The sequence below is a fragment of the Gasterosteus aculeatus genome, chromosome 20, assembly GCF_964276395.1.
Source record: "Gasterosteus aculeatus chromosome 20, fGasAcu3.hap1.1, whole genome shotgun sequence".
NCBI lineage: Eukaryota > Metazoa > Chordata > Actinopteri > Perciformes > Gasterosteidae > Gasterosteus > Gasterosteus aculeatus.
In genome coordinates, this window is record NC_135707.1 from 19,120,608 (window position 1) to 19,141,703 (window position 21,096).

General features: G+C 44.6%; 1 protein-coding gene across 2 annotated transcripts in view; it reads right to left on the bottom strand.

Annotated features, from left to right (window-relative positions):
- Positions 1-21,096, bottom strand: part of vps13b (vacuolar protein sorting 13 homolog B) — a 284,391-nt gene that overhangs the window by 144,145 nt on the left and 119,150 nt on the right. For both annotated transcript variants that reach the window (XM_078095599.1, XM_078095600.1), the window contains exon 22: positions 8,688-8,821. In XM_078095599.1, the coding sequence (XP_077951725.1) occupies positions 8,688-8,821 (134 nt within the window). The remainder of the gene's footprint in view (positions 1-8,687; positions 8,822-21,096) is intronic.

Consider the following 21,096-nt stretch of genomic DNA (forward strand, 5'->3'; position numbering starts at 1 on the left):
TTTCAATTTTTCTCAGGAAATCTCCGTTAAAAGAAGAAAAAAAAGATTGAAGCCAATCGACTCCTTATGAGTTTGCATGTGCCAGGCTTTAACTGTGAAAACATGCTCAAATGACACACTTACAAAAGCACACACCATGTGTGCACTTGCGTGTTTCACAAGTTAGCTTTAACACAACTCCTTGCAAGTGCAGTTATCAATCGCTTAAAGTAAGAAAAAAAATTAAAAAGAGTAAAGAAAATGGCTCCAAGCCAAAACACCTGAATTAACATCTCCCGTCTTCTCTTCCTTCAAACAAACGCCGCTAAGGCAAGCCTCCCCCCGTCTCTTTTTAATATCCTTGCAGAGACTTGATGCTGTGCCCAACACTTCCTCTGAAGAACGCCACCTGCAACAGCAATGGACGCAGTTACCACAACACTCTCAAGTCATAAGGTCACATCCCTCTGAAGGACTGCTGGTCGAGTACTGACGCACTTCTGAGCCTGCAGGGCAACTTGTGATTGACAGGTCGGAGAAGAGTCATAGTTTTGGTCTTAGAACTTGGTCGTTTTTTACTTCATGGAAGTTAATTGTAACATTACTGTTGGCTGAAAATGTATTTTTTTGCATTGGTTGAACTTAGCTCCGTCCTCTTGTGTCACTACTAGATGGTGACGGCCCAGATGCCGAACCCCAAGTCTCAAAACCATAGTCCACAAACCAAAACTATTTCCACTTCTGACATACAGTCTACGTTCAGCGCAACAAGCTGGCTACTGCATACTTTCTCATAGAATCAGAGACAGAACAAAGATCATGTGTGCTATTTGAAGTTCTGGAGATTTCATTTTCCTCATCGCTGCCTTTCATCAGCAAATCCCTGGTATTTAGAGAAAATGTCTGTGTTGTCTAGCGTGCTCATTTAGAGACGAGAGTGAGAGAGCCATCGGGGGGGACAGAGTCATCCAGCCTTCAGCACGCACACTGATGAACCCAGGAACAGTAACAAGCCCCAGGGGCTACGAGGAATGAGCGAGCCGGTGCTTTTTGAGTGACAGCGAGGTTATTTAGTGGATGACCGTTGCTTATCCTGAGACTTAGACCATGATCCTTTCCTCTCAGGCCTCTAAACGAACACGGATCTTCTTACACTTTGATATACAATCATACAGGCTCTAATTCAATCTGGATTCTGGATCAGGAAGCCAGCCCATGCTGTCAGGAGTAAATAAATACTACTAGAAAAGAGACAGATGAAGAAAAGAGCCAGAAACATTCTAAAAGCTGAAACACATCCATTTGGAAAGTACTTTGATTAAACTTTAAGACGCCCAAAGACTTTTTTTTCTTCTTTGTCAATTTCTTCCTTCTCATCTCTGCCTGGCGTCACATCACAGAGTTCTAAATATGGGATTGTTTCATTCTTCGTGGCAAGTCCTGCTCAGTTTTATTCTTGATCACTTCCCCGCTCCATCAGATAGCGTTCCCCATCCAGCCACATGTGTGGACCCTGTTTCATATCTTTCAGTCTTAATACCCCGCTAAAAAGCGTCCCCTTACTTCCTCCCCTTCCGAGTAGTGCTGGGAGTGTACGATCTGCGTCGTCTTCATGAAGGCGGTTTATCTGGTTCCAGCAGAGCAGGTTCTAATAGAGAGGAAGCCAAGGGCCAAACACTTAGGCTTTAAAAGGCTGGGCCATGTGGAGATGTCCTATATAACCGCAGGAGGCTCTTAGGATCGTCCGGGCCCCGCCAGTAAATGACAGAACAGTGAGTTGGATGGAGGAACCCATGTCTACACTGAGGAGCAATTTCAGCTGTTATTGGAGTACAGCTAAACGTTTCGGACGTGGAAGGTAGAAAGTCGCGTTTTGCCTCAAAGAGATATCAGGAATTGTTGTCATAACGACCCGCGACTGGAGAGGGTGGCATGACGTTCCCTGAACTATAAGCCCATTTTTCCATTTGGCAATATTGGAGAAAATAATCTTCAAAATCACCACTGTTATGATTTTTAAAGTATGAATGCAATCAGCAGTAAGTAAAAAGCTAACATGGGTCTATAAACAAACAACCGCAGACCTTATTTGTTCAGTCATCTAACCAAAAACCCATCAAGAAGATGTGTTGATGCTTGGTTAAGTTATCTCTTTTCTCTAATCTCTCCTCGCTGAGCCCGTGAACCGTGAAACCTGGGGCTACTTTTGTCCTACATGATATGACAAAGACATATTGCTGGTGCCTGCCCTCTTTGAAACATATTTTCAGCAGGACAGCTGTGTTGCTACATACTCCTGCGAGCATTGGACTGGATCTCTGTCACAGTCATCTATCTTGGACCCAGGCAGTGGGGGACATGTCTGACGTTCGGTGGTGCTGTGGTCAGATCCGCTGCAAAGACTCATTGTTTTCACATCACTGCAGCGAGGAGGAACGCAGAGGCCCCCGGCTCTGAGCAGACCTCAGCACAGCACAAACCCTGTGGGCCGAGATCACCTCTCCGCGGAGGGACCTCACAACACGCACAACTTGCTCGCTGCAGTACGTATGTGCTGACACATTTTTCCCCTTGTTCTCTCTGCTGTGCGTTCTTTTCACACACAGGAAATCAGCCAGAGATAGAGGAGAGGAAATTAGAAACACCCTTCTACTGTCCCGGGTGAAAATATTTGCAACTCCTGAGCAGGAAAGAATCTCAGTGGAGAGATCTGCGGCGAACGGAAAACACATCCCTTTGTTTTTAAAAACCTGATACTGCTCCAAGTGTAATCTTCCTGTGCCTGCACCAGACGGGACACTGTTTCCTAAGTGGCCGGTCAGATGGACCGAAGGCCCACAGAGCAACCCCCCCCCCCCCCCCCCGGCTCTCTCTGAATAACCCACTCACTGTTAACCTCCAGCACATCCTCCTGCATTTCAGCTCCATCCAAGAAGCCCTTTGGATAGCAATTTCCATGGGGTAAACACTGTCTCCCTGTAAATGATTGAAGTGATTAATGCATGTATCTGGAGATGACACGGTGCACATGTGCATTGCGGTGCAGGGATGTACACAAATTAGGTTTTTTTTCTGCTGCGACCTCAGAAAGCAGCTCTCCTCCCTAATGTCTATGAGAGAGGCACCCAAGCGTGCTGCCTCCTGACAACAGATAGGCAGGGTCTCACCCACACGCCACCGCGAGCAACAAGCTCGTGGCCTGGCACGGTGGGGCCGCCAGGCAGTCAGCCATCCCTATGGTCCTGCATTCCTCTGCTCTAACACTGCTTACAGAAGCTGACAAGCGCTGGAGGTCTCCTTGGCCGAGGTGGAAATCTGCAAAAATAAACACTTTGGGTGACATAAAGGCTTTGTTTGTTTCTGCTGGGCCCCGGCTGTTTGTGTTAGCGCGCTGGGTTAATTGCAACTTTGATCGCTGCGTTTATTGATCCAACAGTGGCCTAAGGAGAGCGGCTGGCCTTGCCTGGCTCGCCTGCTCCCAGCCCCCCCAACACCCCAGCATTGAGGGGGTCTAAGGGGTGGCCACGCCAAACTAAAGATGCACTGGGAGAGGGGGGCTGTGACTGGGGGCTTTGTGATGTGGTCTCCGGACATTTAGGATGGTTTGGTTTGGTTTGCAGACTAAGGAATGTGGTGTATTGGACTGGGCTCAAGGTCCCTCAATAGATTACTCACCATCCAGGGTACAGAGCTAGGCAATGTATCAATATTATATCAATATCGTTATATTTATTCAAAAACGTATTAAGCGTTAAACATTATTTTTAAGGCCTCCTCCAAGATGTTCTATGCTCAGAAAAAAGCATGGGACTAGAACAGGCGGCGACTTTGAAGCTAATGCAGAAGCGTCTTAAAACTCTTTCCCCCTATTGTCTGCCATAAGTATATGAGAAAAGGATGTCTATGCAGCATGATTAATTTAGTAAATTATGGTCCATTTGGAGTCAAATAAAACACAATGCAGGGTAAGCTGTAGGACGGAGCAACCTTGTGATTGACAGATCTCTACTCCTACCAGAGACGTATACGGTGTCTCTAAGTCACTCCCGTTTTTCAATAATACTCCCGGGTCATTGGCTTAAAACGGTTTTGTGAAAGCAGCAGTAGTCAGCCAACAATATTGTTAGACAAAACGGGTTTTGGCCACATCACCTGGCCCAAGCTCAGAGTTTGCAGAGCTACTCTCCTGTTTGCGACGGACTAATGGTGAGCCGACTGACCTCTGCTTTGGCTTGGCCTGGTCTTCAGTAGTGGTGTGGCCAGACCATTTTGCTCTGGGCGAGCTGAAATGAGTGTAGACGGCTGTTTATGTTGTGCAGTATGAGATACCGGGCCAGGCTGGACTGATCTGATGTAGTGCGGATGAAAAGAGGTTTTATTGACCTACTCGCAAATTTTCACCACTGTTGATTCCTGCGGTACGATCGAATCCAGTCGGCCTAACGGGGCCGTTTTGTATACCCCGGCAATGTCCTTTGATCTGTGTTCGGCACGGCATCCTCCTCCGCCCGAGACGGACCGGGTGGACGCAATTCCCCAACAAACCAGATTTACCTCCAAACAAGTGTTCCAGAAACACATTCACAAGGTCAGGGCGAAAACCACAATCACTTTTCCGTGACAATTTTTTAAAACATCTCACTCTTGAAATTCTAGCTGCTGTGAGTTTTTTTTTTTATCCTGATGAAAATCAGTTCCAGGTCTCCAGGCCTCCGAGGTTCAACAGGTTACAGACACAAGAGAATCCCAGTAAGCACTTTTCCGCGGCGGCCCGGTGAGAGGGTCAAATATGTGTGTGTATCTGTAATGACTGTTCATCGGCGTATTGACACAGCAGCAGATGATGGCCACACACACGCATGCGCAGTGTTCTCGGATGGTAAAGAGCTAACGCCATGTCTACTCTGACATTGTGGGGTCTCGATTTAGGTCGGGTGACAAAAGACAAGATGAATGTCCACCCTTTCTCTCACTATTGCCTTAATGCCGCTCCTCTTCCTTCTCATTCCTTCGTTTCCCCTCGGCAATGACAGGAGCCCCCAGCATTAACCTTTTCCCTCTGTTTGCACTACAGCCAATCAGCTCACAGCTTTGGTTTAGACTACTAAGTTCTGCTAGCTGACGCTATAATAATAATAATAATGGTGGTAAACGTCCCTCTGGCAACATTGCAGCTAAAAAGAGGCTAGTACGGTATGCTATCATTTTCAGCATGGAGCTTGGGTGGCTGCTCCAAGCCTAGATCAGGAGATGTGATATATTACTTTTTGTATTCTCACAGAAATGTTACTTTGGCTTTAATATCTGCTGTCAACATCTGGCCGCTTTCTATTTCATCACACTGATGGACATTTGGCTCGCTGTCACTCATCGCTCTCAATGAATCATCTTCAAATGCTAAACCAGTGCCTGTGTTGTTAGTTTTTTATTGTGATAAATACTGTAAAAATATATAAAGTCCATGAAGAGTGTGTGTGTGTGTGTGTGTGTGTGTGTGTGTGTGCGCATTTTCCTGTAAGACAAACTGTATATTTGAATAATCAGGGGACCACTGAGGATATGCACTGGGACTAATTGTATATTTAGTGTGATTGTTACAATGTCATAACATTCTCTTCATTATAATATGCTACTGAACTGTGATTTAATTGTCTTTTTGTAAATCTGAGCTTTGGCCCTCTATTGCAGGAAGTGGGGCTTGAGGTAAATCCTTATACATGTAAATGCATGCACTTAACAAATCCGAAGATACGTTGCGATACCTACCCCAAACTGTTTCTCCTACGATTTGTATGAAAAGCAACCCCTCAGGGTATTTAAATGGCAATTTTGAAAACCCCAATCGACATATAGTCTTTAAGTAGCACAAAAATTGTGCTGTTTGACAGACAGGGAGGGTGAGGTGTTGAGTGCAAGGATGATAGGACGAATGGAGACCGTGTGTGAGAGGGGGGGGTTGAAGTAATGTGCCCGCAGAAGGCGCTCCAGCCGGGGGTCAGATCCTGTTCATGGAAACCATCTGGCAAGCTCCATCTGAGCCACACCAAAAAATACTGTGCACATTATCCTTCCTTTCTATCTCTCTTTCACTTTTCCTCCTGCACATACGTATTTTATTCTCCTCGCTCGCTTCCTAACATCTCCTTTCCATCACTCTACCTTCTCTAGCCCACCGCTTCTTCGACTCCTTTTTCTTTCTTTCTCAGAAAAAAAAAATCGTACTCATTAATGCATGGCAGCTGCGGGGAGCAGTGTTACTGCATTTTTCCATGGCAACGGGCTCTCTGTTTCAGCAGATCCCATTTCAGTTTTGGTAGCAACGTGCTCCTTTGCCAGCGCTGAACACATTCATGTGTTAAATAGAAGGAATTATTGCAGAATTCCTGAAATAGAATCAGTGTTCCTGATCACTGGCAATTATTATCAGGGCCCGCTTGAGAACCCTGGTGTCCCTGGGCAGGACGGGGCTGAGGCGAGGCAGATGACAGGATGAGAAGGAGTAAGGGTCACAGGAGCCACAGGATAGAGAGAAGGACCCTAGAGGTAACAGCACTCTGAGGGTGTTCTGTGTGCAAGGGGCACGATTGAAGGTCAAGTGGCCATTTGAAGATTTGCCCAGATGAGCCAGGACACTGTAGCCTGGTCGACAACTGCAGCACCGCCCTTCAACCCTAATGGAAAGTGACTGCCAAAATAACACCACCTACACATATCGGAGCCTGGCGTGACCAAGAGACTGAGTGGCCTCTTTGGGGAAAAACACACATCTCTCATGATCTTTGCTGTACGTAACCTTAAGAAGACTCATTTGGGTACCGCCATTTGGGTGGTACGTCTCTCTGACCTCACCAGCACCAGGCCTGTGTTGCAGTGATGGGGCAAAGAAAGTGTCTCTTTTGGTTGTAGCGGATGCCCTTGCTTCTTTCTCTCAGATCATCTTTCCCGACACTAGTTATGGCAGCATAGCTTTGTGAGTAAACTGAAGACTTTCTCTTTTGGCTAACGGCCTTTGTCATGGTTGCCTCATGAAGGAGATTAAAAGACGCCTATCGTTCCTTGTGAGGTAGCAGCAGAATGTGCTATGTAGTCAGACCTAGTCACAGAGGAACCCCGGCTCTGATTCATGTCTGGGGTTTTAGGTGAAGCACTCAGATAGACCGTGACACTTGTGGATTCAGATAATAATCTGTACAACAGCGTGTGACGGAGCCATTCTCGGGAATCAATGCTGATTAGGCCTGTCAGTGAAAAAGAAGGTATGGTGTGAAGAAGGGATTTTGAAGCAGAAAGCTACAACTAGAAGCAGCACATGTTTTGCTTTTTCCAGCTGCTGCTCTGGTTTTAGACTTGTGGGAGACTGAGTGGGATGACATACATTACACTCAAGTCATACTGCAATGAAGGGCACAGTGCAGTGGGACAGATTTGCTTTAATAGATTTAGGTATTTTTGGTTTCAAAGGATGTGTGTGACAAAGGATGATGCATTAGACCTGCAATGACTGCAAGAGGAAAATAGACAACGGGGTTGATTCCAGTCGATGATATTCATTAGCTGCTGACATTGGTCGAATGAATGACAGACAATGGCTGAAAATTAACTGTAGAGTATCCAATCTATATCCAGTATAATCAGAGCGACACGGCTACCTTCTGGTACTCGGAAGAAAACAATTGAAGTGTCCAAAGGCTGCATCTGAACATTTAAAAAACAATTTAAACAATCCCCAGCTATCACGTGTCCGGATTCTGTTTAAACAGCTTAAAGTAGTCTCAGCACCCATAGAATAATAAATACTTGTGTAACTTTTCCCTCCCCCAATCTTGTTCCGCCACCTCTGCACTACCCCCCCACCCCGAATCTCTGTAAAAAAGGACGGAGAAAGCCATGCATGCCAAATTGGGCACATGTGCAGCAGAAGTGTGAGCCGTTAGGTATTCTGTTTACACCGCACTAAAATGAATGGAGTGGTTTTAAATTTGGGGATATCCAAGGCCCGGGGTACCAGCTGTCGGGTTGTTCGGACTTGGTCGGCTTCCACCCCGTGTCAACGGGACAGACTGTTTCCTAATTACTGCTGCAGTACGCCGTGTGGTCCCAGTCGCACAGCCGAGGGGGACAGAGGGAAGTGGAGGCAATGACGGGCTCAACAAACTATTAGCGGGTTGAGTTAACTTTTGTGGAAGTACTGTAAACAGCTCAATGGGCTGACATGGGACCCGGGCTCTGAAGCACTATTTCAGTTCACATGCGTCATGCCCCCTTTCATGTTTGACTGACGTCAGTTTGTGTGGTCCCAGCAATAAGAATTAAGATGAATTAAGAATGATTAGCTGGACCTCTGCATCACCGGCTATTGTTTACATGCACAAAGAAACTTGCCCAAAAGCCGTATTCGCATTAAAAACGGATTTAGTTTTTCCCCGTAACAGAGTATCCCTGTTTCAATGAATAAGAGAAAACGCCTGTGCTTCTGTGATGACGCGTCTGCAGAAACAACACAAAAGGTATGAAAACAGAACCCTTTGAAGTTAGGATCCTCGTAGGGGTCCTGCCACTGACGTGTGTCACGGCCAATAACTTCTCAGGTCAAAAAGAAATCATTTGGCCCTTTCCTTGGTGCTTGAACTCAAAAAATAAATGTGGGAAAGATATCGGAAAGCCAAGGAGGCACGTTTATGTTGCTCATTATACAGTAGGACTGGTACCTGCAGAGTAAGGCGCTTAACAACATCCCAGGCTTGGGCGATGAGCTCTTTCATTCTCTCCTCCGAGGTTGTCCATGACTCCCCAGCTGTAGTGTCGGGCATCACCCTCTGTGGTATAGACAGGTGACGGGATTCTGGAGAAGACAGAAAGTACTTCGTTACAGTGTTTGTATAGTGCTCATTTGAATTACTTTTAGTTTTGTGGGATGAAGGGTACTGGGTCGTGTGTTGAGTAGCCTACAACAGAAGTACATATATACCGGTATAAGATATACGACCGTACGGTATGAATTTCTCACGTACTCTTCATACTGGTGTTACTAACAACTGACATTACTCTTCAGCAGGCAGCAGAATTTAATTCTACGCGTCATGGAAATGCCCCAGCGGTCGGAGCTATTTGTCTTAGGTGTGTTGAGATTGAGTCATGGTCATAACTTTATAACATCAATGAGTACCCCACAACAAACACTCCTTAACAGGGTAAAAAAACACAACACAACAGCTTGTGACACATAAACAATTTGTAACACAAATAATTGTACATTCATAGAAATGAACCCACCGAACTGCATGCTGGGTACAGCTCACAACAAGAAGTAACTGTTGCTACAAGAGGCGAATAGCTGTTTGGATAGCGGAGAACAGCTGTTTGCAGCCACAACAAGCTAACACGCTAACTCGCTGGCCAGTGGCCAGCAAACGGCGAACCGCTGTTCGGGTTAGCCGCGGTCCTTTTCGGGGTCAATGAATGAATGTTTGTACTTGAAAAAGCAATACCGTAAAATACCAAGATAGTCAGAATCTTTCTCAATACCGTGACATGGAATTTTGGCCCTACCATGCAGCCCTATGCAGAACCCTGTAAAATGAATTATATTCATACGGTATACTAGTACTGTGAAAGTAGTAATGCTGGGCAACCATTACAATTGATAATCGCACAAGTCTCTGTGCAAAATATTTCTTGTAATAAAATCAATATAATCTTTCAAAATAATATTAAAAAAACTGTGTTAAAGCACAATAAAATAATGGTTGGCGTTAATTAATAAATGTGTGGTCTGATAGCAGCGGGTTAACTTGCCCAGACCTAATTAAAACCCATTACCCATGGAAAAATACTCTTGGGAAGCTGTATTCAGAAACAGGTCCTTTTTACAGGGAGTCTGGAATGCTGTATTGCTGTAATGTCACAACTATAAAATATAGTTAAAAATGTTATATATATAAAATATATATTTTTTATTTTAAAGCATTGTTTTTTCGGAAACCTTCATGCCCATAAAGTTACATTGCATTGAACTGAAGTAAATTGAATCAAATAATTTGAAAGGAGGTAGAAATGGACTAAAGCTGTTATGCTATTAGTATGTTAACATCAAAGCATGTGAACATGTTTTAGCAGAGACTTGGAAGAGAGCATTCAGCTTCCTTCATAATTCACTATTATTTTCATTCTGCATACAGTATCATGTTATACGACGTTAAACTGACACTTCATTGAGGTGATGTAATGTTGGCACTCAGGTTTCTGGTCTCCCACAGCGAGAAAGGGAACTATGGGAACTAAGAGAATGCTCTCACACATTGTGTCCTAGGCATGACATGGCCTAGTATGCCTGCTGTGGTCGATTGTCTGCAATGGCACTCATGGCAACGGCCAAGCACACAAATCCCAGAGCAACAACCCCCTCGGCTAGCCTTTGCACCAACCTAAACATGGGTCAAAGTGTTAAACAGGCCGGAGACACTGAGTGTAAAAGGGAGCCGCTGATATGGAGTGAGACAGAGGCATATGGACTGAGACAGCGGCATATGGACGGAACACATATTCTACCAGGTTAGCCTGAGGTCTGTGGATGTTAAAGCCATCAGGGCGTCAGAGGTAAGGGAAGGGAGGGAGGCTCTGAAGGCACATTAAGACATATTCCATGATTTAAAGGGTCTGCCTCGCTCAGCATTCTCTATCCCACAGTTGTCACAAAATAATGGTGATGTCACAGCACCGTGGTGCCTCCTTAGGCGCCGAAAGGCTACCAAATATCACAAAAGCAGCCAAACAGTTTGCCACGGCAACAGGAGCATTTTCCTGCTTCAATCGGGCAAAGAAACAATTACCAAACCAGGTTGTGTGGTCCCTGCGGCAACTTGCCAAAAGACTTGTGGGGAGGACCGTGTGCATGACTGATGTCACAGGTGCATTTGTGTAAAGTGTGTGAAAGGACATCATGGGGTCCGGACTCTCATACAGTAATTTCTCACACAACATCCAACCGTTTCTATCCATATGCCTACCATCGGCATTGCACCATCACGCACTGCACGCACTGTATATTGGGTACATTTGACAACCCATACTTTCCAATGAACCTTTCTGCCCCATGCGTATTGGTCTGCCACATTGTGTCTGTGAGCCAACACTTTTGTATACTTCCCTCGGTATCCACACATTGGGCCACACATGGCAGAAATTGACTTTGACAGGAAAGATTGTGTTTCACGGACTCAGTCTTTCGCCGAGTTAAGTCCTGCACAAAACCGCTGTGATATCATTGGGTTGTCAATAGCGTTTTGTCGTAGAGGTGCTGTGTGTGTGTCAGAGCATTCCTGTCACAATGCATTAGAGAGCAGTTTCCTGTTCAGCTCTGCGGGGATCCACACAGACGTGCCAGAGCTCTGTGGGTGCCGGTCTCTGTCATGTGGCCCAGCTGTCTAGACCGAGGAGTCTTCCCCCAAGGACTGGACCTGCTGAGCAGAGCATCTGCATATGGAAGTTCTTTGGGTGCACTCTCTTTCACATTATTGTTTGTGAGTTTTTTGAAGTGTGTGTGTGTTTATGATTTTAACCCCATTGGTGCTTACCACAGTCTCGCTACTTAAGTCAGGGTCCTTGTTATCCACATCCACCCCTCCTCTTCCATACCCACAAAACAAATTTGCAGCGCCTTACAGCATTGGAAACCATAAAATGTATCCACACACACTGCCCTGTCGACATACAACAGAACACGGGCCGCCAATCTAATCATACTATCAATTACAGGCCCAAAGCCTGCTGAGCGGGAATGGGAGACTACCTGAATAGTGTTTTTTTAAGTTAATGAATAGGTTTACATGAGTGAGTAAGTATGCTCAAATACCAAATGCAAGTCCCAAATGCAAATCACTAACATAAAATAGTTTAATGCACAGTGTGCAGGTAGTATTAATACATCTGTGTACATACAAGAACATTTGATTGGTATTAAAGGAGCCGCACTGATTTAGTTATAATAAAGAAAGTATTTTTTATTATACTCTGCATTTAACCCATCCCATACAGTGGGAGCAGTGTGCTGCTGTAAAGGAGCCCAGAGAGCAGTTAGGGGTAATTCAATGAATACAAGCACAGAGAGGGAAACCAAACCTAAGCCTTACATCTTGTGTTCTAAATGAATGCCATCTTTAAAATATTACTCCGAGTTGTGTTCTGGAGGAACCCAAGATCACTCATCTTGTCACAGAAGATGGTTCTGGCAGCAACTCTGATCTAAAAACTGGTCACCCCAATTTTTCAAACCGTCACCTGGAATAGACCAAGGAACGAATTATTTTCGGTGGTAGGAAAGACTGTGAATATTCTTCCCATGAAACAGTCTGTTTGGCCAATCAGAGACTGTGCTAAAGTACGGCATAGCCAGTAACAATGCAAGGCCAGTCTACTCTCCACTTTTAAATACCATTCAAGGACTCGTGTTTGTTAATCCTGGGGGTCATTATTTGGAATGAAACTGCCATATCTTGTTATAGTAACTTGGCGCCCACCGTTTCATCAGGGAGGGGATAGAACAAGGGGGGAAAAAGAGGAAGCTAGGCAGAGACAGAGAATGAGAAAGACAGAGAGAACATAAGAGGTTGAAATTCAAATGAAAGAGAAATATTACAGGAGCGCCCAAAGCGCTTAAACCCGGCCAGGCCTAACAAGTCCTAAGAGTCCTCTTAAAGTGGGGTTATTCCCCCTGTCTTGTGCCATCTCAGCAATGTCCTCATTTTCACCCTCTCTGAGGCCATTAGGCTAATATCTTTTGGGCCAAACTCTGACCGTATACCCACCCTTTCCATTCACTCGGTTTTGTTCTCACTCTCTCCCACCACTCCCCTATTTCTCGATTACTGTTCATCTGCTGTGCAGGCCTGCCAGTCTCGTCTCCCATAAACATTCTGATTGTGATTATTCACCCTCTTTACCGGCTCCATCAGTAAGGGCAGGGCCGGATCTATTAAGCCAGGGACCCGTTTCCACGTTTCACCGCAATATAAATATATAAAAAATAAAAAGACACCATTTGTCCTCTTACCTGGAGCGCTATGTATCAGCCTGGATAGTTTCGGTATGAGTCGCAGTGTTGGTTGTATCGGCTGTACAAAAATCAGCTTGAACTCCAATATACAGTTCCTAGAAAGCACTAAGGTTGTAGTGACCGTAGCACCAGAAAGATGCCCCACAAGCCAAAGGTGTAGCTTGGTAGAGAGAAAGTAGTTCAGATTCAAAAATGTTCACAACAAGGTCTGTGCCTACTCTTGAGCAGTGTTGGAGTAACGCGTTACAAAGTAACGCATTACTGTAATTCCACTACTTTTAGCGGTAACGAGCATGTAACTAAGTATTTTTTTAAATAAATTAACGCAGTTACAATTACTGAAATTGAAATGAGTTTGTTACTCGCGTTACTCTCTTTTGTGACGCGAAGCGGAGGGCCGGCAAATAGTAAGTAAATAGCTGCCTGTCAGCACAAAATAGTTGTGGCCACCAAACGTTGTGTGTCACAGAATAGTCGGCGTACGTGCATGTAAACAGCATCGCGTCGCTCATGACGAAGGACTGCAGGCGCCGCTCCACGCAAACAACCACGGCTCCACTTTACACAGCCTGCAGTGCAGCCGATGAACCGGGCAGAGCTGAATAGATTGATGGCTCGGTATGTTGAAGATGATGCATCCTGTCAACTGTCGAGTCCGTTGCCTTCAGGCAAATGCCTGAAACAGTTATTTTGTATTAAGTTAAGTATTAAAAAGGACTTTTGTACTATTGCTTGGTTTGAAGGCCTGTTGCCCTGTTGATTACAATAAATAGGTCTAATTTAATGTTTATTGTGTTTGACTGTTCAGTACTATTTATATTCATTACATTTAAAAAGCAGACATAAAAGTAACTTCAAAGTTACTTTCCAGAGTAACTAATTACTTTTGATACACAGTAACTGGTAAGTAATTCAATTACCTTTAAAAGAAGTAACTAGTAACTGTAACTAAATACTCATTTTCAGTAACTTGCCCAACACTGCTCTTGAGTAACAGCGTCATGATTCCTTTAAGGTCGAGAAAAAAAGCAGCTTCGCCTCAAAAAAATTCTCCCTGATTTCACAGTAAGAGGGCTCAAAGCATCCACATGTACTTCCCAAGTGATTGAGCAATCGAGCGACCTTGGCTGTTCCCCACGCCGTCTGCTATCTTCCTGGTATGTTCCCTTTTACAAATGGTTTATAGTGAATTGAAGTGTTGTATATTCTGCTTCAGCTGCGTGCAGAGGCAACGATGGGGCTCTTTAATAAACCTGCCCGCCTATTTGTTTTGGATAAGAGTTTCTGTTTGTTTAAATATTTATTTCCGCAATTTGTTGCGGCGTTATGGAAGCCACGACAAAATAAAGTGTCAGCTCGGTCGACTGAGGGGTGGAAATGAGGGTTTGATTTCGCCCCAGGCTGTAGGAAGTTCCCTCTTAACCATTGAAGGTAAATGTGGAGGGATGACTTCTCAACTCAGGCGTGTGGCGACGGGCCAACGTCTGTGGTGAGAAGAGAATCAAGGAAGAGGATATTGCTATGCAACCAATCTCTACACCTTAAAGAGAGACTTTTTACCAGCCAGACCATGAGACAACATGGCAAGAATGAAAACAAAAAAGACTGCGACATCCCTGTGAAACATCCCTTGTCACATCATCTCAACACTGTTTCCAATCCCCTCCAGCCCCTTTGTCATCTGAACCAAGCCCCCCCTCCCGCCTGCACAATAATCCACCCCAACCACTCAACCCCAACTTCCCGCTCTGCTTCTCTCACCTCAACCCCAAAACCCACAGCCAACATCCACAAGGCCTGATACCCTTATCATTCACGGAAAGCAAAAAGGAGACACATGAGGACAAATCTATTCCCTGGAAGCCTGGGTAGGGGCTCATCGCTGTATGGAGCCCAGAGACACTCATGAAGCCGGTAGAGTCCCCTACAGAGTCCAGCCAAGCTACTCTGGGAGGGGGGGTGAGAGGGAGTCACTCCTATCTCATTATTCCTACTCGTTCTTGTTTTCTTTCCCCACTCCAACCATCATTACCTTGATAAATTATTGACTTAACCAGAAAAATTAAACTATATAAATAACTCCACAATGAAAATATTATCCCCTTCTGAACAGCCCGTAGCCGCCAATAAAAACCTGCCTGACTTCCATCAGACTACTTGGGCTCAATCGTAGTTGTGCATGACTGCTGTCCACACCAGTTTTATACTTGTGTAAAAGCATGCATATGATCCGTTCTTTCTCCAGAAATATATGTCCCTCGAAAATGACCGTGTCTCAACCATGAAGGCTGGACTCTATTTTCCTGCTCCCTGTCTTGCTGGCGCACTGCAAGTTGAGCTCACAGAGAAGCCATCCGAAAGGAACCGTCTCTGTGAGGCCCAAAGAGACTGCCACCAAACATCTGATGATGAGAACAATGCAAATGTTTCTATTTGTTGCTTTGTCTTTGTGGTCCTACCAGTAATCAGCACAAAATATATCTACTGCCATCATCCAGACCAGTAGCAGACTAAGACAACAGTGCGCCTTCCAACCTTTGACAAGCGCGGCCAAGTCCGTACGATGACTTTCTCAGCAAAGAAAAGTATGTTCTCAGGATCATTTTAGGATTGAACAGCAACGCCAGTGAGATCATTACTCTGGTAGATTTTTGGAGCGCAATCACAAGGTCGGGATTGGGGAGGCTCTCGATCAGAAACGCTGCCAACGACAACATTCATTAGAGACAAATAAAGACAAATATATAGAGGTTATATTTTATGTGAACAAATTTGTGGCATAATTGTTTGGGCAGACAGAGATGGACCTTCAGTCTGAGGGGAGCCGACTTGTTCTCGGCGTGCCCGTTCCGTGGCCTTTCTTGGGAGGGATAATCACAGAAAAGTGACGGCTCACACCTCATGTCATGTTACTAAGCAACAGTCTGTGATGGGAGTCAAATGGTCTAAGACCTTGGCCTCTAGTCTATCCACCAAACTATTTAGTCAGAACATATAAACTTACCAGAAAGGGGCCTGGTGGAATGAACAGAAATATTACCTTTTATAAAATCTAACCATAGCCTTGCAATTACGAACAGAACACAAAAAGAACTGTGTGTTCAAAAAGAAACACTATTCCTCACATGACGGAGAGCCGATGTTAATTGCAGATGTGTGTCTTTAGTCACACGAAAATATCCATTCTTTATTTCACCATGTGCTGCGTTCAAAGCTTCTGACATTTAGCGTCTCTGGCTGCTCTCCAGTTCAGCCGGCACTGTGTTTGGTAACATGTGCCCTGTATATTTAACATGTGCAGCGACCAAAGCCAAGAGAGGCAGAGTGAAATGGAGTCGGAACGGAGACGGGTGGTGAGATTTGAGCCTGGCAGGGCCACGCAGCCCCTTGTATGATATCACCTTGCCCTCAGCGCTTCGTGTGGAAATGATCTACAGAGAGCTGGCCCCACGTGTCTCTGTACATTTGCCTGCACATTAACAGGCACCTTACAATAGACTGCAGGAAAGTCCCCCCGTTGATTGCTGCGAAACTGTAGCTAGGCTGAGTGTGGTAACAAAACAACATAACAGTCACTTTACATCATAAAAGTGCCAGGCATGCGTTCAAGTGGCCAATTGGAAGCAGGGACATTTAGCGAGTGCAATTGTTCTGAGGAGACGTTGAACTGCTGGAAAAAACTTGAAAAGATATGTTCTGTGATTCCCCAAGGTGATTTAAGTGGGGAAATCCATAGCGTAAAACCAATCAATATATATACGTCACGTACGGCACGTCGGGTCCTTTAATCTAATAATGGCATCTCAAACGGCACTCAGGACATGCAGACTTACATTTGTGAAATGACCGTTTCGATGGATGGTTGGAGGACCCATTGTGTGTGTCTGAGAGGTGCCTGTTTCTTACTGCGGTGGACCAATGCTCATTTCCTACCGTTTCTGTTAATGGTCCATTTAACTTTTTTTTTTACTTTAGGGCGGGGCTACCTTATAATTGACAGGGCCGTATTAGCCGCCTTTACTTCACTCCCTGCTTTTCAAATCTGGTCATTTACGTTCAATGGTTGCAAAACGCCATGATGTCAATGACCAAATCACAAAACTTGAGGGTTCAAAATGGCTGTCCACAAACAAACGGGCAACGTCACAGGGAATACGTCAATTTCTTGCATACAGTATGGCCGGGGTTGTAATAGATTCTAACTAAAACACTGAGGCGGAGTGGGGGTAAAATTCTTTTGGGATGAAAACCAGTTCCTTTGAACTCTATTTAATATAAGCAGCACTCACAAAGTGACTCAAAGGAAACCATAAAGGTACATTCAGGGTTAAAACACATCACACATGTATCACAAGTAGAGGCTGAATATTCTGAGTTGCACACTCAAGTCAGATGCGTTTGCAGTGAAACAAGCACCGGTGGCAGCCCAGTTGGCCGTCTGCACGCTGCCGATCCCGAGCCAGTCCCATGTGTTTACTCCCCATGCGCTGCTCTGAACGGCTGTCCGCACACGTGTTGACTCCAACTGGCAAACAACCTGCACGTATTTCCTCTGTTTACCCACAGAGATGACTGAAGACTGAAAAATAAAAACCCCTTACAGTCCCCTGAGAAATTATGTGCCGGCTGCTGAAGCCAAGCCTCGTCACGTATCTGGACGTTTATTTGTCGTCACGTTAGAACAAGCACATTAGAACTATGGAGGCAAATGCCAAATCATAATTTAGGTAGAAGAAGAAAACAGCGCCCACTAAAAAGAGGAAGTCAGCTGCTCACAAAAAAAACCCAATCATGAATTAACCTGAAAAGCTGATGAGTTTTAGTCCCATTCAGACACAGTGGTCATTTCTCAGCTAGTCACATCAGCTCTAGACCAGCACAGTACACCGGTATAAGATTTCCGTACAAGATTTCCTTACGATATGAATTTCTCACATACAGTTCATACCGGTGTTACACTGACGTTGCTCCTCGCCAGGCGGCAGATTTCATTTTTGAACGTCATCGAGGAGGTGCCCAGCGGTTGGAGCTACTTGTCTTACGTGTGTTGAGATTGAGTCATGGTTATAACTTTATAACAAAAATGAATAACTCACAACAGACCCTCTTTAACAGGGTAAAACACCACAACAGCTATTGCAAAGTCTGTCGAGCCTTAGGAGGCAACACTAGCAACCACAACAAGCTAACACGCTGACTAGCTAACAAACTAACACGCTAACTTGCCGGCCAGTTGCAAGCAAGTTGGTCAGCTGTTTGTGTAGCCGCAGTGCTTTTCGGGGTAGATGAATTATTGTGTTTACTTGAAAAAACAATACCGTGATATATCGGGATACCACCAGAAGCTGTCATAATGCCATGATAGGGATTTTTGGCCATACCATGCAGCCCTAAGCTCTACCCTTTGATAAATCACCCTGGCTTCATAGGTCAACCTTAGCTGAACAGCTGGATCCGTCCTGGGGTAAACACTCAGCAATTACAACTAGATTCTGAAAAATCATCCAAATCACGCGCTGCAGATAACTGGCATCAGAAGATGAAACGCACCCTCCAGACAGGAGACGGCTTTATGTCCAGCTGACTATCAGCAGAGTATAAATACCATGCATGATGAGCTACTAACAAAGTAGGATTTAAGAGTGAGCTCTCATCGTCTCCCTCTTGCTTACACGTCCAGCTCCGTTTTCACTGTGCTCCACACGTGGTAGGGCAATTAATAAATCATCTTCTCAGAGGCTAATTCCAATCATAACATGTTAGATGTCAGCAGCTCTTCTCATGAGGCAACTGGTTTTTTACAAGAGAAGATATACTAACAACAGTGTCCACAAATGTAATTCCCATGACCTTTGGTCTTTTAGTTCTGGCCCACAATCGTTCTTAATTCATGCCATATACCTTTTTAGGTTTCATATCAAAATGTGTAAAAAGCAGCATCACAATAACTGCTCTAAAAGGATGAGAAACCAACGGTATGGTTACCCTGACCCGCTTCTCTTCTGTAGAACGCTGTCCAGTTAGAAATACATTTTGGTTTGGCAGGTGAAGCGAAGCTGACCCCATCGTACACTGTATAAAAGAAGACTAGTCGCCGTGACGAGTTGTGGATTGACGTTTTTAAGCCTTGAGTGGAGCCATTGCCAACTTGTCCTTTTTATAACATTAACTCATGTTTACTGAGATAATAAATCAAGCGAAAAGTAGAGTCATGGTCTCAGAAACTTCTATAGAACGGAAGAGTTGCTCCTTGATGGACATTAAGGACAATTCAAACCGTGGGAAATCTTCAGAACAGGAGGTTCTGGTATGGTGTAAGGCTGAGGGTCATGGGTAATATAGCTCTATATGGTCCAAAACTCATTAAAAAAACGAGCTCCCGTTCTTCACGTGACTGAAACACAGCAAAGGGAAATCAAACATGAATCAAAACAAAGGTATGTCACAATTTTGGATTTGCCTCTGCAAAAAAGCTCCCACATTATTCTACATTACACATCCGATACCCAAGGGAAGGCTAAATATCTGCATATCTAGTTTCTGTGTATCCAGTATCCATAGCAACATTGCCAGCCAATCCAAGGAAATATGAAAAACTATCATTCCGGTTATTACCTTCCAATTAATCACAGAGACAATGTATTATTGAGAGGAAAGGAAAAATCAATTTATGAATCTAAAATAAAAAGTGTATCACCAACAATCTCAGAGCATTTTTTATTCGTGGCCCGAGATATAAGGTCATCGTGGCTTATTGAGAAATATTATCATGTAAAATGGATACGGTGGCCGTAGGATGGAGGAAACCTGCTGTGCTGCTAGCACTGAGCTGGAGTCGATCAAGCTGCTGGGAGGCGTTTCACCATGATTGAAGCCACAAGGGCTAAATGCCTCTGCCCTTTCCTTATTCTGATTGCTCACGGAAACAATTTGTAACTTTTCATTACATCTCCTCCTGTAACACCACAGCCATTTCCAGGGAAGATGCTATTCATTTACTTGTGAGATCCATTCCAACGCAGTGCTGGAGTGTTGGGGCACCAAGGGTTGGATTACAACAAAATGCAGTACCAGCCCCTAGTTACCAACGTCTTGTTTTCACTTCCAAAGAGAAATATTTGGATAAGAAAGAGCATGAGTCTGACTAACTGTATGTTTTGAACCAACTAATGCAGTCCAACAATGAGATGCCATACACAAATAGGTCGCTAAACACTCAGAGCGGCACATTTTCAGCCCACATGTGGTGACCACTTAACAATTCCCCAACCGACACACTGTGTGATATGCGTGCGTCGTCGGATAATTCTAAAATACAGCTTATGGACTTGTGACTTGTGATTTACAAACACCTGTGTGGGAGACAGAATGACGCAAATGCATAAAGCATGACGAAGAAAAGAAAAAACTCGAAAGAGTAACAGACAGCTACCCAGAAAGTAAAACAAGAACTCAGACATCAAGAAACAGAGTTTCCACGATACCATCCTGCAACAAATACAAACACTATAACAGCATAAACCTAAAACATCTAGAAATATGTGCCATGTTGGATCGTGAGTGCTTTGTCGACGAGCCGCGGATGAACAGCAAGAGGACGTGTGTGCATTTAAGAGAAAAACAGACAGCTGTCGAATATGACTGCTATGAAAACACTTAAAGTATCCGGAATAATAAAATGGTTGGTTGTAGCTGTGATTACAGTGTGAATATTAGTTACTGATGGGCAGGTGACAGTGTGTATGGTAGCTCCTGTCATCTGTGTATGAACGGATGAAAATGGGTGAATGATAGTGTTAAAGCGCTTTGAGCGGTCGGAAGACTAGAAAAGTGCTATGCAAGTACAGTTTATTTAGCATTTACCATTTGTATGGCCATGGTTTTAATACGTGCTCAGGCCTTGCCATACTTTCCTAGTATCAGCATACCCTGCAGCCCTAACAGACAGCTGCTGGGTCGGAGGCCGTGCACATGGATGGCTGGTGTACTCTATTCAGAGTGTTGCTGACGAGCTGCAGCCTGATTCAGCTCGGTGTGCAGCATTGAAGCCAAGGTGACTGTTTACT